Source organism: Triticum dicoccoides, chromosome 5A (genome assembly GCF_002162155.2).
Source record: "Triticum dicoccoides isolate Atlit2015 ecotype Zavitan chromosome 5A, WEW_v2.0, whole genome shotgun sequence".
Classification (NCBI taxonomy): Eukaryota; Viridiplantae; Streptophyta; class Magnoliopsida; order Poales; family Poaceae; genus Triticum; species Triticum dicoccoides.
In genome coordinates, this window is record NC_041388.1 from 613697840 (window position 1) to 613712099 (window position 14260).

Below are 14260 nucleotides of genomic sequence, written 5' to 3' on the forward strand. Positions count from 1 at the left end.
GACATACCTGCCACACATTGTACGCAACAAGAAATGAAAAGAATGAAATTAGGCGCAGGCAGTTACCTAACCAGTTGGTTACTGCGCGTTGTATTTAACCGTTGGGTCGTGAGTGATTTATGTGCATTGTTCTACGAAGAAAAGGGAACAACAGCAAAAATGTGCAACAAAACAGAGCATTCGAGAATGTGGAGTATCGATCACCGTACCCTTCACATGTAGCCAAGGTCGATCTCTCAGTTTTCTCTCATGTGCTGTAATAAATCGTTACTCTGTTTGGTTCATTTCAATGAAATGGAGCCGGGGCAGATGTCGTTTTCCTCAAGAAGAACTTCTCGCATGCTAAGTGAGAGCTCTACCTTTTGAGATACATCCCCATTGATAAAAACAGGTTCATACTTGATTCTACTCCGACGCTTTCACTTATGCCGCATGTGTACATGGCCTTGGAATCGGTTGTAATCTCATGCTAAACTATCTTCTCCTATCAATGAAAAGATACGCACCTTGCATATTTTTCGCTAAAAAAAAGAGCATGGCGGGGCCTACGAGCGGACATCGCAGTCTGACGTGGCCCAAAGATACCTTTGCAATGCCTATCCAGCTTCCAGGCCGAATAAGAATTGGAATCCAGCGCCCCACACTCCCTCTCCTACAGAACAAATCCAAAACGTCCCGTCCCTGCATTATCACGGCCGACGCATGGTTTGGACAGGACAACATGACACGTCCTCTCAAAATTTCCAAGCCATTTTGAAAATGAAGGTTATGTACTATATACATCAAAAGGGAACAAAAATAGAACAGCGAAACAGCTGCCTCAAGGAGAGAAAGGAAACTTGGACAAGCAATGTCCCGATAATTTTTCGTCACAGTTTCGCATTTGGAGTTTTTCGATCTGGTTTTCCTTACCAATTACTCCCTCCATTCACAAATATAAGATGTTTTATTAACTTTTTTAAAATTGAGTGTATATAGACACGTTTTTAATGTGTTTGTTCGCTCATTTTAGTATGTATGTAGTCCATTAAAATATGGAAAACATCTTATATTTGTAAACAGAGGGAGTGGATTGCTATTATTTTGTTTGATTGATGAATATCCATAGCTCTGGGCGGTTGCTTAATGAAAAAAAAACGTATTTCATGACTAATACTCCCTCCATTCCACAATGTAGTGCCTATAGAGTTTTGTGAAAGTCAAACTTTGCCAACTTTGACCAAGTGTATAGAGAAAACTATCTACATCTACAATATCAAACATATACATTCTGAAAATATAACTCGCGATGTATCTAGTGATGTCCATTTGGTATTCTAGATGTATCTACTTTTCTCTATAAATATGGTCAAAGTTTGTAATGTTTGACTTTTGCAAAAATTTATAGGCACTACATTATGGAACGGAGGGAGTATGACCGGTTCAAATCGCTTGCACCATGCAAATATAAATTAGGTTGGCATCTGGTGCTTGAAGTCGTCCTAAATGAGAGAAGTAAAGGCAGTGAAACTGCTGCCTAAAGGAGAAAATTTCATCCAGCTTAGTGAGCTTAACTAGGGTAGTGAGGTTTAATAAAATCAAGCAATGCGCTGCATAGCTAGCATGTTGCATGGATGGATACCACCCATCGTCTCGCACTTCTCCGCCAATCATCAGTAGTCCTTACGCGGCCATGTGACCCATACCAGCTCTGCCTGGCCAACAACCGATGCTTGCAAAATGCCAAGCAGAGGTCGGCCGCCAGCTTCCCTTCCAAAAAAACACAGAGTGGCGCGAGGCCAGCTCACGGGCTATAAAATTGGCATGCAGCGCTCCGATCATTGCATCACAAAGCAACGCACCAAGTAGCCACGTCGCGCTTAGCTGGGTTCCAAGTGAGCTACTAGGTACGCAGTGACTAGCGGTCACGAGCGCGCGCCCATGGCTTCCACGTCGACGAGCTTCGTGGCCATGGCGCTCGTCATGGCCGTCATGCTCAGCACGTGCCATGCCGCGCGCCTCCTCGCCGACGTTCCGGCCTTGCCCACACCGATGCTGCCCCCCGTGCCCGTCGTCCCTACAGTCCCCGCCCTGCCAGGCGGCGTCGTTCCCACGGTGCCCACCGTGCCGAACGTCCCGACGGTTCCCACCGTGCCAGGCGTCCCGAAGGTGCCGACAGTTCCCACCGTGCCCGGCGTGCCGACGGTGCCCACCGTGCCAGGTGTGCCGACGGTTCCAGTACCTGGCGCCGCCCTGCCGACCATCCCGGCGGTTCCCACCGTGCCAGGCGTGCCGACTGTGCCGGTACCTGGCGCCGTCGTGCCGACAGTGCCCACTGCGCCGAGCGTGCCGACGGTTCCCACGGTGCCAGGCGTTCCGACGTTGCCTATGCCGTCCGTCCCCGGCGTGCCTACCTTGCCGCTGCCGCCTATGCCGTCCATCCCCGACCTGCCCAAGGTGCCACTGCCTCCGATGCCGTCCGTCCCTGGCGTGCCCAAGGTGCCACTGCCGCCGGTGCCGTCTGTTCCCGGTGTGCCGGCCGTGCCATAGTTCCTTGCACCTCCACCGTCGACGGACCAGACGTACGTACGTGCCCACATGCACGATTTACGAGTGTAATAAAACTGTAACGTCCAACCACCATATGGTTACTTTAACTTGGTAGTATTTGTTTGAGCAGCACTTGTGTCTACGTGTGCAAGTAAAAAAGAAGTACACCCGCTTGTGTACGTGTGTGGTATATCTTTTCGATGGGTGCGTGTGGTGTGGAACTGTGGATGTGTGTACTGTATGCTTGTACGTTTATGTGGTTCAAGACATTGTTTGTGTAGGAAAAGGGGTATTGCTCCATTTATACGTGTACCACTGTATAATATTAGTTTCATTTGTATCTATATATACACTATTCATGTAGATATAAGCTTGAGTAGTTTGCTTTAGGTGTATGTATCTCAGATTCAAGAGCATATATGGAGCTAGAGAAAGCTTTCAAATTATTCCAATATTATATAAATTTGTTTTTTTTGGGTACAATATATAATGATCATATGTTTTATATGAGTTCTGCTAAAGAATATTAACCAATGGAGTGGGGCGTATTGGTGACCGGGCTCCTGAAATTTTTGAAAAATTCAAACTTTTAGTTTCAAAAAAATATGCAAGTATACAAGGATGAAATGTATATGTGTGTAAAAAAATCATGATGAAATACCTTGAAATGTGATCTGTACTAAAAGCAAATTCATGGACTTTGAGAATGAATAGTATCACTAGATGATCCATTGAACTAATTAGCGCAGAGACCAACTCCAACCCGAAAGCTAACTGGACTATTTGAAGGGTTTTTTTTCCTCAACTGTCTGCAAATGATTCTGTTCATATTACGTTTCTATTTACTTGGCAATAATCATTGCCCATAACCCACTTTGGCGATTTTTTATGACATGAGACTCTGTTCATGATGGATCTTTTCCCAACTATCTACAACTGTGCAATGACCAATTACAACTAGAAATTAAGCAAGCTATTGGTGACACATTACTTTTGATTTATCTGTACTAATGTATGACTATGCTTCTTTGGATGATTTTCTTAAGCAGGGGAAATCATTAGGGAGTGTTGAATTAATGATATGTCTAAAATGTATCTATAACTTTTTATTGTTTCATACTATTATATTATCACTTTTCTATACTTTATAACCTTTTATATTATTATTTTTGGACTAACCTATTAATTAGTGCCTAGTGCAAGTTGTTGTTTCTGTATTTTTTTGTCTCGCAGGAAATCAATATCTACAGAGGTCAAAATACCTTGCCGATTTAATAAGTTTTATTTTCGGGCAACAAAGGACCGAGGAAGCTTTGTGGGAGATCGAGAGGACCTACAGGGAGCCCACGTAGCTGGGGGTAGGATGCGCCCCTAGGTCATGTGGGGCCCACCTACACCGTCTTACGTCTACTCCAGTGCCATAAATTCCTATAAATAATGAAACCCTCTGGGATATTTTCATACAATTCGATGTTGCAAGTTCTTGTTTCACGAATATCCAATCTGGAAGTCTATTCCGGTGTTTTGCTGGAGGGGGGATCCATTGTTGGAGGCTTATTTATCAATCTTGCTGCCTCCATGACCATGTGTGAGTAGTCTCATTGGGACCTTAGCGTCCAAGTAGTAGCTAGATCTCTCTCTCTCTCTCTCTCTCTCTCTCTCTCTACCATGTTCATGTGAGTTGCTTCACATGATCAGGATCAATTCGATGTAATCGGTGGTCTGTTTGTTGGGATATGATGAATTGTCACTTTATGATCAGATTGCTTATTGAAATCAATTGAATCTTTTGAGGTTTTCTTGTAGTATAATTAAATAGTTTTGCATGCTCTCCGATCTATATATCTTCTCTGGCAAATTCGATGGATATTATTCAAAGGGAGTGGTGCTTTGTAGTGGGTTCAATCTTGCGGTGCTCTAACCCAATGACAATAAGGGCAACGACATGTAGTGTATTGTTGCTATTAAGGATAAAATGATGGTGTCTCGTCATATTGATTGATGGTTTATTGTCTATGTTATGTCATCTTGCTTATTGTGATGCCCTGTTACTTGCAAACTTAATACATCGAGATGCAAAGCTAGATAGCGGTTTGGGGTAGAGTATTAGTTGTAGATGCAGTTGGATTAATGGTCTACTTATCATGGACGTAATGCATATATGAGTTTATGTCATGAATGATAATAATTATAAATAAATATTGTAATTTAATCCACACACAGCCTCAACAAAACCCACACACAGCCACCACATAGCCAGCCCAACTTTGAAAATAAAAACCAACCAACCCGGCCATTACACCCCACTCAAAACCCTTTTTTCTAGCCGGAAGCCCCATAGTGCAAGAACCCGAGAAAGATGCATCCAAGCCTAGGAGAGCTGACTGAAGATGATCATGAGGTGGTGGAGGTGAGGGGTGGTAGGGTGCGGCCGTAGAGAGCAACAGTGGCGAGACTTGGAGGGAGAAGTCTCAGAGGGCACCGACTGCGACATGATACTCGCTGGAGAGTACAGCCGTCGGCTATCAAACAAGATCCCGAAGTCCTGCAACGAGGAGTATGAGGAGGTGTTCCCTAGTGGTAGGAGTCGTACCTTCAACCAAATCATCGCTAGGGCGAGATGGACTGCTAACCTACATCCATAACCAGCCAACCAGAGCTCGTTGGATGAGAATTCCTTACCCTTGATGAATCCTGGTGTAATAATCCTCTATGTATGAAATCATCTAGTTTTCTACGGATCCTCTATGTATGAACCCACTGATGCACCTGCTCTTTGTATGGACCCTTAATGAATTCAGTATCAGTGCCTACATGTGTTTAAACAAGTACTTTGGGTATCTTCTTTGCTCACCACAGTCTAACCAAACAGATCGTATGAAGTTTAGCCAAACCAATTGGTTCATCATAACACACCAAACAAGTAACATAATTTAATTTAGTACCACATAAGTATTAATGACATTGCTAACTAACCTACTATATTCCTAATATCTTACAATTATGCAGACTGACACTACAGATCAATGAGCATTTGCTAAACTACCATTAAATGCAAAGGGTACCTCACTTGGCAATACTTAATTAGTGCTAGGTTAAGTGGCCAGTGATCAAGGAAGCACCAACAAAACAATGTCAATTCTACACTCTATATACCAGTGTCACCGCATCATCTACTCTACTCTTCCATTTCAGTTACATGTGCTACATAGACACAATGACAGTTTTTCGAAACAACAAACCACTCCAACAGTTCTACATCCGAAAGTTCAATTCCACAAAAGCTTGATCTGCTGCTAACTTACCTGCACATAACAACCTGCTACTGGGACCCACCTGTCATAAGCCTACTTAAAACATAACCATTCAGTTAATAGAGTTTTTTGAAATAACAAAAACAATTTTGTGATAGTTTTTTGAGAATTTTAAAAAGAGGACGTTTCTTTGGAATCCCAGCCCCAAAAGTTGTACTTTTTAGCTATATTCTTTGTTACATTGCATGTCAATGTGAACCCTCTTGAAAACTAAAGGCCAATCTTTCTACGGAGGATATGAAATAGTTAATGGCCTCTTTGATCCGTATGAATCTAAAAAAAAAACAGGAAAACAAAAGGCAGAACATTGTAACTTGTGAATGGGATTCCAATAGAGTATTGCACTGGTTGAATTTGCACCATATTGTGTGTGTTCGATTATAACATAGGGAATACAAAAATAATCTTTTCAATCGGTAGTACTAAAAAGAAATATAGTGGAACAAATCCTTAGAAAAAAACTCTATATGGCTCAGCCTACAAAACAAACAACCCACATTGCAAAAAATACTTATGCTGCAATGTGCAAATTTCTTATGAAATTGTTCTGACAACACATGTCCTAGTTACATAGGTATTATTGCTGGTATTGATGCATATATTTTCCCCCTTGTGGAATTTTCGAATTTCCATCTTCTCTTTTTTTGAGAGAGAAACCATCTTTCCCAATTTTTATAACATTTCAGGAACTAAAGATTTTCCAACCAATAAATTGTGTTGTACTATTGACCTTGTCTGTATAAACTTCAGCACGGTATTGACCTTGTGTGATCTATTCAAAGTCGCCACAAAGGCCTTGTGTGTAGGTCGCCTCTCCCACCGAAAGAATAATCGATCTTTACGAGATACACATGTGTCAAATCTAGGGTTTGATCTCTAGTGAGCTGAGGGTGCAACAACGCTTCTAATCATCTAACCACATATTACAGTTGATTATTTGATCAACTATGGCACATTGATATATACATTTTGTCATCTTATTCGCGAATGAGACAGTGGTGCCGATTTCACCTTGGAGCTTGGAGAAATATCCAAACTGTATATACGCCGAAGATACACAGTAGTGCAGTACTGCCAGAGCAAGGGCACCTTCGCGAGGCACCATGACGACGCCAGTTGAAAAATGATGGCAGGAACGAAACGGTTGAGCAGATCGAAGCTGCAGCGCCGGCCAGCTCCCCTCCTCACCTATACACAGAAAATTGTAGCTATCACCTAGGCCCTAGCTACCTCGACCACACAACACAAAGCGCTACCCTTTTTGGATTGACGACGCTCGCACAAACACTCTCAATCTGGCCAACAACCAACCTAATGTCCTAATCACAACGTTTACCCGGGGATATAAATTGCCAGGCATTGACCCATGTTCATACATCGCAGCAGAGCAGAAGCAACATCTTGCAACCAGCACACCGCACACGTACGAGAGAATACTATCTCTGACTAGTACAACCGCTAGCTCTAGCCATGGCTTCCAGCGCGAGCATGTTGGCCATGATCATGGCGTGCGCGCTCCTCCTGGCCGGCAGCACCTGCAACGCCGCTCGCAACCTGGCCGACACGACCCCCGCGGCTGCCGCTCCGGCTGCTAGCGCCGTCCCTGGCCTGCCGGCCGTGCCGACCTTGCCTGCCGTGCCCACGGACACGGTCACCCTGATGCCACCCATGCCGTCCGTCACCCTACCCACGGTGCCGCAGGTGACACTGCCGCCCATGCCCTCCATCGTCGTGCCCAAGGCGGTCCTGCCGCCCATGCCCAAGGTCACCCTCCCCACCGTGCCGCAGGTGACCATGGCGCCGATGCCCGCTATTGTCATTCCCAAGGTGACGCTGCCGCCCTTGCCGTTCGTCCCGACTGTGAACGTGCCTATGCCGTTCGCGGCGCCGCCCCCGTCAGCGTAGGCACGTCCACGCAACGGTGCTGTCGCCCTGTCCACATCTACGATAGGGTGCCGTTCGTGTGAGAGTGGCGCCAGGTCACTCCGTGGACACGACGTACATTTTCTTGCATGCAAGCTTGGTGTTTTATATGCGATGTATCACAGATTTCACAGTATCAGTAATTGTTGCCTTTCTTTTACGTCCCAGAGTATATGTATTGGTAGTGTTTGAATGTTGAGAATTTTGTCCCATTGTATGTATTTCTTGATCTTCTTAAATACAATTTACTATTTCAGATATGTTATCTTTGTCTTTTATAACTCTAATAATGAGTGATTGTACAATTGTCTCAGTCCTCTGAGGTGCTGCAAAATATAAGAGAGGTCATCTAGCTCTTTCTGAGCTAACCATTAGGAATTTTGTTTATTTTTTCCTGCACCAAAAGTAATAGTGAATTGCCCAAAAATTTAAAAGTGCAATTGCACCCCAAAAAATGTGACTGAAAAGTTGCAAATTGCACAAAGTAGTGCAATTACAACAAAAGAGATGATAACACGAAATAGTGCAAATTGCATAAGGGAGAGTAATTACAAAAAATGCAATTGCACTAAAATAAAAGTACAATTATACAAAAGTTGCGCCAAATATAAAAATGATTGAACCATACAATAGTGTAACTTCACCGAAAGCGCAAATGCACACAAGATTTTAATTGCTTACAAAAACTAGATTTGCACCTTAAAACTGAAGATGGACAATTTATTCCCATACACGATAGACGAAAACAACTACAAAAGATAGAAAAAATATAGGTGCCAAAGATAAATTAGTGAAACCCATTTGGAAACAAAAATAAACACAAACATTCATATATTTCTTTTGTAGGGGAAACAAACATTAGTAGTACTTCCTCGGTTCCAAATTACTTGATGTTCTCGTTTTATTCTAAATCAACCTTTTTAATGTTTACTATAATCAAGTATATTGAAAAGTATGCTAAGATTTAGAATATCAAATAGGCTGTAATCAAGTAGATATAGTATGCAAATATATTTTGTGAACAATCTAATGAAACTAATTTGGTGCTGTAGATGTTAATATATTTTTATCTAAGCTTATTCAAAGTTAAAAAAAATTGACTTAGGATAAAGCTAATACTTGAAACAAGCTGGAACGGGAGAAAATAACAATGCAGCTTGATTTATTTTATTTTCGAGCAAACAATGTAGCTTGATGGTAAGGGCTTACTGACCAAACTGGCAGTTGGCGGTGTCAAAGCCCAATAAGTTTTTCTTACAGATTCAGAGTTCAATCGGTGAGCATACTCAAAGGAAGTGGCAGATTGCAGATTCAAGGCCCAGTAGGTTTGCACGCTTTTCAAATTATTTTTCTCAAAGCACACAACAAACTCAAACCTAATTGCATAACAGCCACCTGGATTTTAGCAAATCCGCCTGCTAGTTCCTCATGTTTTTCTCAAAAATAAAGAACAACTCGAATAAATGCAGATCAATTAAAAACACAGAGCAACTTGAAAATAAGTGCAAATCTGACAGCAGGAAGATTAACAGTCTTTTATTCAAAATCATTCGCATTGGTTTTAGCAAACCTACATGCTTATTCCTCCTGGCCAAGTCGTCCATTGACAATGGATGCGACAAGGAAAATTTCGAAACTCCGAGTCTTCCTAAAGAAATAGAGTGGGTCACTGTTGGTTTGTGCACGTGTGTTCGACGCGCTTTTGTGATGTCTGCCGCCCCATCGGCAGGAGCGGGTGTGGTCATGGTGTCTCGAGAATGGGCATGGCCCTGTGGTGCCATTGTTTTACTGATGATTTTATTCTATGAGTTGAGTAATTACAAGTTATTCACCCGCAAAAAAAAGTTTTAGTGGGTTTGGTCTCATTTGTATCCCTTTTTACCTAGTTTTCCGTAATAAACTGAAAACAATTTTTTAAAACAAAATCTATATAAAAAAATGAGACCAACCCTCGTTGGTTTTTCTTTATAGGAGAAACTCCGTCAGCAAATAACAATGCAGCTTGATTTATTTTATTTTCAAGCAAACAATGTAGCTTGATGGTAATGGCTTACTGACCAAACTGGCTGTTGGCGGTGTCAAAGCCCAATAAATTTTTCTTACAGATTCAGAGTTCAATCGGTGAGCATACTCAAAGGAAGTGGCAGATTGCAGATTCAAGGCCCAGTAGGTTTGCACGCTTTTCAAATTATTTTTCTCAAAGCACACAACAAACTCAAATCTAATTGCATAACAGCCACCTGGATTTTAGCAAATCCGCCTGCTAGTTCCTCATGTTTTTCTCAAAAATAAAGAACAACTCGAATAAATGCAGATCAATTAAAAACACAGAGCAACTTGAATATAAGTGAAAATCTGACAGCAGGAAGATTAACAGTCTTTTATTCAAAATCATTCACATTGGTTTTAGCAAACCTACATGCTTATTCCTCCTGGCCAAGTCGTCCATTGACAATGGATGCGACAAGGAAAATTTCGAAACTCTGAGTCTTCCTAAAGAAATAGAGTGGGTCGCTGCTGGTTTGTGCACGTGTGTTCGACGTGCTTTTGTGTTGTCTGCCGCCCCGTCGGCAGGAGCGGGTGTGGTCATGGTGTCTCGAGAATGGGCATGGCCCTGTGGTGCCATTGTTTTACTGATGATTTTATTCTATGAGTTGAGTAATACAAGTTATTCACCCGCAAAAAAAAAGTTTTAATGGGTTTGGTCTCATTTGTATCCTTTTTACCTAGTTTTCCATAATAAACTGAAAACAATTTTTTAAAACAAAATCTATATAAAAAATGGGACCAACCCAAGGGCTAACCCTCGTTGGTTTTTCTTTATAGGAGAAACACCGTCAGCACCGCGCGTCCGTGCCAAGACTTGAATTTGGGTGGGCTGGCAGCAGGGGCGGACCTAGGACAAAACTTACCCGGTGTCCCATGTACAATAGAACAGGCATATCATATTAAATAAAAGTATATATTAATGCATTTCTACAACATTATATTTAAAACCGATCAACATTTTAATCATTCATTGATCACTCTTGCTTTTTTTTAGAAATGCTTCCTTCTACGACATGTAATTTGATAGTTATTATTTGATATTTGCGCTTGATAATTTATATTTGGGCAGAGAAGATTAAACCATGAAAGAATATGTATCTAATACTTGGTTTTTTTTCGCGGGTTAATACTTGAATTGCACGGTTGTAAAAGTAAGCTTACTTTGGTGTGTCTAGTCTTCCGAGAATCGTCCAGCACAAATGTTGATCACCTTAGGATTGTGATCCGACCTCCACTTTGTGAATAAATTTTGAATATTTCATGCAATTGTTTTTATAATTATTTCAATGATTCAACCATTAACACAATTAAGAGGCCTTGCCCTAATCCTCAAGGATTTGAGGAACAAGAATTACAATCTAGAACAAACACGTCGCATTGAGGTCCTTACTTCTTATGATTTACCTTACATTTCCTCCGCTGCTTCGGCCACTCGACAAGATTTGGGGACGGCGGTGTCAAAGTGAATATGGCGACCTGAGTGCCAATCCAGGCGATGGATTAATTTTATTTCGAGCGACACGGAGAGGCGTATGAAATTTTTTGTTTGTTTTAGATTTTTTTTTTTTGAGAAATTGTTTGTTTTAGATGAGAGCCTTTTTTCTAGAATTAGATGAGTGATTTTTTTAGAAATAATTAGATTTTTTAGGGTTGAGAAATAATTAGATGAGAGCCTGGTCGATCAATTTAGCTTTTTTTTAGAGGTGGTCGATCGATTTAGTTGCCGCTCTGGGTGCCTCGCTCGCTGCTAAGATTGGGCCTCGCATTGGCTTGATTTTTATTTGACGGATTCGCCCTGGCTAGTTTTTTTTTAGTGGTATTCGTACTGGTAGTTGTTGAATGGGCCGGCTTGTTGTACCGGTGTCCAGGTAATGAAATTACGGGGTGTCCCAACCGTATATGGGCTATATATGTATAGAGGTAAAACATTTTTCTACCCGATGTCCTGTGACACCCCTTGGCCCAACGTGGGTACGCCCCTGGCTGGCAGCAACCTCAGCTGCCCAACCAACGGGTCAACACCCTATCCTCAAAACAAAATCTATATAGAAAGGGTAAAAATGCCGTGCGTTTGGAAAAGAAAGTAGGAAAACAGAGTGAAGCAGGTACGATACAATCGACCAGTGACTTGCAACTAGAGACACTCCCGTAGCATGAAAATCTATGATGCTACCAGCAGATTCTACAAGTCAATCCCACGAATGGCACTGTGTTTTGAAGATATACAATACCGTCAATGCACCTTCGCGCGAGGACGTGTGACTAAGGCAGTTGAGAAATGATGGTACGAATAATCATAGACGGTTGAGCAAATCGAAGCTGCAGAGCCGGCCAGCTCTTCACCTAAACCAAGAAAATTGTAGCTACCACCTCTACGTACCTCGACCACACAAAGCACCTCCCTTTTTGGACTGACGACGCACGCACAGACATTCTGAATCTGCCCAACAACCGACCTAATCACACGATCACTTCGAACTGTATAAATTTCCAGCCATTGACCCATGTTCATACAACGCAGCAGAGCACAAGCAACATCTTGCAGTCACCTGCTACACAAAAGAGAGAGAGAGAACCATCTCTCAACAGTTCTCCTTCGCTAGTTCTAGCGATATGGCTTCCAACGCGAGCATGTTGGCCGTGATCATGGCGTGCGCGCTCCTCCTCGCCGGCAGCATGTGCCACGCCGCCCGCAACCTGGCCGACACTACGCCGGCGGCTGCCGCTCCGGCTGCTAGCGCCGTCCCTGGCCTGCCGGCCATGCCGACCTTGCCTGCCGTGCCCACGGACACGGTCACCCTGATGCCACCCATGCCATCCGTCACCCTACCAACGGTGCCGCAGGTGACACTACCGCCCATGCCCTCCATCGTCGTGCCCAAGGCGGTCCTGCCGCCCATGCCCAAGGTCACCCTCCCCACCGTGCCGCAGGTGACCATGGCGCCGATGCCCGCGATTGTCGTGCCCAAGGTGACCCTGCCGCCGTTGCCATTCATCCCGAATGTGAACGTGCCTATGCCGTTCGCGGCACCACCCCCGTCAGCGTAGACGCACCCACGCGGCGGTGCTCTTGCCCTGTCCACGATAGGGCGCCGTTCATCTGAGTGTGGCGTCAGGTCACTCCGTGGACATGGCGTACATTTCCTTACATGGAAGCTCGGTGTTTTGTATGCGATGTATCACAGTATCAGTAATTCTTGCTTTTTTTTACGTCTCAGTAGTATATGTATTGGTAGTGTTTGAATGTTGAGGGTTTTGTCCCATTGTATGTATTTCTTGATCTTCTTAAATACACACTATTTACCGTATGTTATCTTTGTCTTTTATAACTCTAATAACAGGATCCGTAAAAAAAAACTCTGGGTGAGGGTACAATTTTCACTTTCCTGTCAGGTGCTCCAAAATACAGTAAAAGAGAGGTCATTTAGCTCTTTTTGAGCCAGCCAAAGAAATTGTGAATTACAAAAATAAAGTGCAAGTTGCACAAAGTAGAGCAATTACTCCAAAAGGCAAAATTACACAAAATAGTGCAAATTGCATAAGAGAGTGTAATTGCACAAAATAAAAGTACAATGCAAAAGGTGTAGTTGCCCAAAAGAATAAATACGGTTGAACCATACAAATGTGTAACTGCACAAAAAGGCGCAAATGCACAAAAGATTTTTATTGCAGACAAAAATTATAATTGCTCCCAATAACTGAAATGGACAATTTATTTCCATACCCGGTAGACAAAAATAACTACAAAAGAAAGAAAATAATAGGTGCCCAAGATGAATAACTAAAACTCTTTTGGAAAAACAAACACAAACATTCTTTACTTTCTTTTGTAGGGTAACTAACATTCTTTACCAAATTACTTGATGTTCTCGGTTTGTCCTAAATCCAACTTTTTATAGTTCAACTGTCGGGAATATGTAGCAACATATGCCAGGAGGTGGCTAATCATGAAGAGGGACAAGAGTACATCGCCGGGCTCTAGAGGCGGGAGTGAGCGAGAGCGCATACGCCTGCGAATCTTTTCCAGGTTCGGGGCTCTCCGTGGAGATAACACCTCTAGTCCTGCTCTGCAGGGTCTTCGCACGATGACTATCGTCAATAGAGTAGCTACAAGATTGCTCCTTGAGCTGTTTCGGCTAGAGGAGGAGGAAGAGCAAGGCTAGCCCTAACTTCTCCTTCTACATGTGTGTGTGTGTAATGGCTAGGATTCTGAAACCCCTTGCATGGGGAAGCCCGAGGGGTTTATATAGGCCTACCCCCAAGGGTACAATGGTAATCCGGCCGGGTGTAGGACCCGGCCGTCAGCGTCTCTGGGCGCCGGCTTCTCCTCCGGCTGCTAGGGCCCACCTCTTGGTGGATCCCGCCGGCTGTAGTGTACTCGGCCGACAGGCCGGGCCCGCCGCTTGCGGGTCTTGCTGATCGCTTTATACTGTAGCCTTGCTACT

General features: G+C 43.2%; 3 protein-coding genes across 3 annotated transcripts; all 3 read left to right on the forward strand.

Moving 5' to 3' along the window:
- Nucleotides 1-1836: 1836 nt before the first annotated feature.
- On the forward strand, nt 1837-2719 carry LOC119303404 (protein PELPK1-like). The gene has a single exon (XM_037580531.1). The coding sequence runs from the start codon at nt 1921-1923 to the stop codon at nt 2527-2529; it is 609 nt and encodes a 202-aa protein (XP_037436428.1). The 5' UTR covers nt 1837-1920; the 3' UTR covers nt 2530-2719.
- Nucleotides 2720-7235: 4516 nt separating this feature from the next.
- LOC119298092 (RNA-binding protein 12-like) lies at nt 7236-7978 on the forward strand. The gene has a single exon (XM_037575613.1). The coding sequence runs from the start codon at nt 7314-7316 to the stop codon at nt 7746-7748; it is 435 nt and encodes a 144-aa protein (XP_037431510.1). The 5' UTR covers nt 7236-7313; the 3' UTR covers nt 7749-7978.
- Nucleotides 7979-12343: 4365 nt separating this feature from the next.
- LOC119303405 (protein PELPK1-like) lies at nt 12344-13123 on the forward strand. Its single transcript, XM_037580533.1, has one exon. It carries the CDS (start codon nt 12429-12431, stop codon nt 12861-12863), a length of 435 nt encoding a protein of 144 aa, XP_037436430.1. The 5' UTR covers nt 12344-12428; the 3' UTR covers nt 12864-13123.
- Nucleotides 13124-14260: the final 1137 nt, after the last annotated feature.

Coding starts and splice junctions, on each gene's coding strand:
- LOC119303404 (XM_037580531.1), top strand. CDS start 1,921: ATGGCTTCCACGTCGACGAGCTTCGTGGCCATGGCGCTCGTCATGGCC.
- LOC119298092 (XM_037575613.1), top strand. CDS start 7,314: ATGGCTTCCAGCGCGAGCATGTTGGCCATGATCATGGCGTGCGCGCTC.
- LOC119303405 (XM_037580533.1), top strand. CDS start 12,429: ATGGCTTCCAACGCGAGCATGTTGGCCGTGATCATGGCGTGCGCGCTC.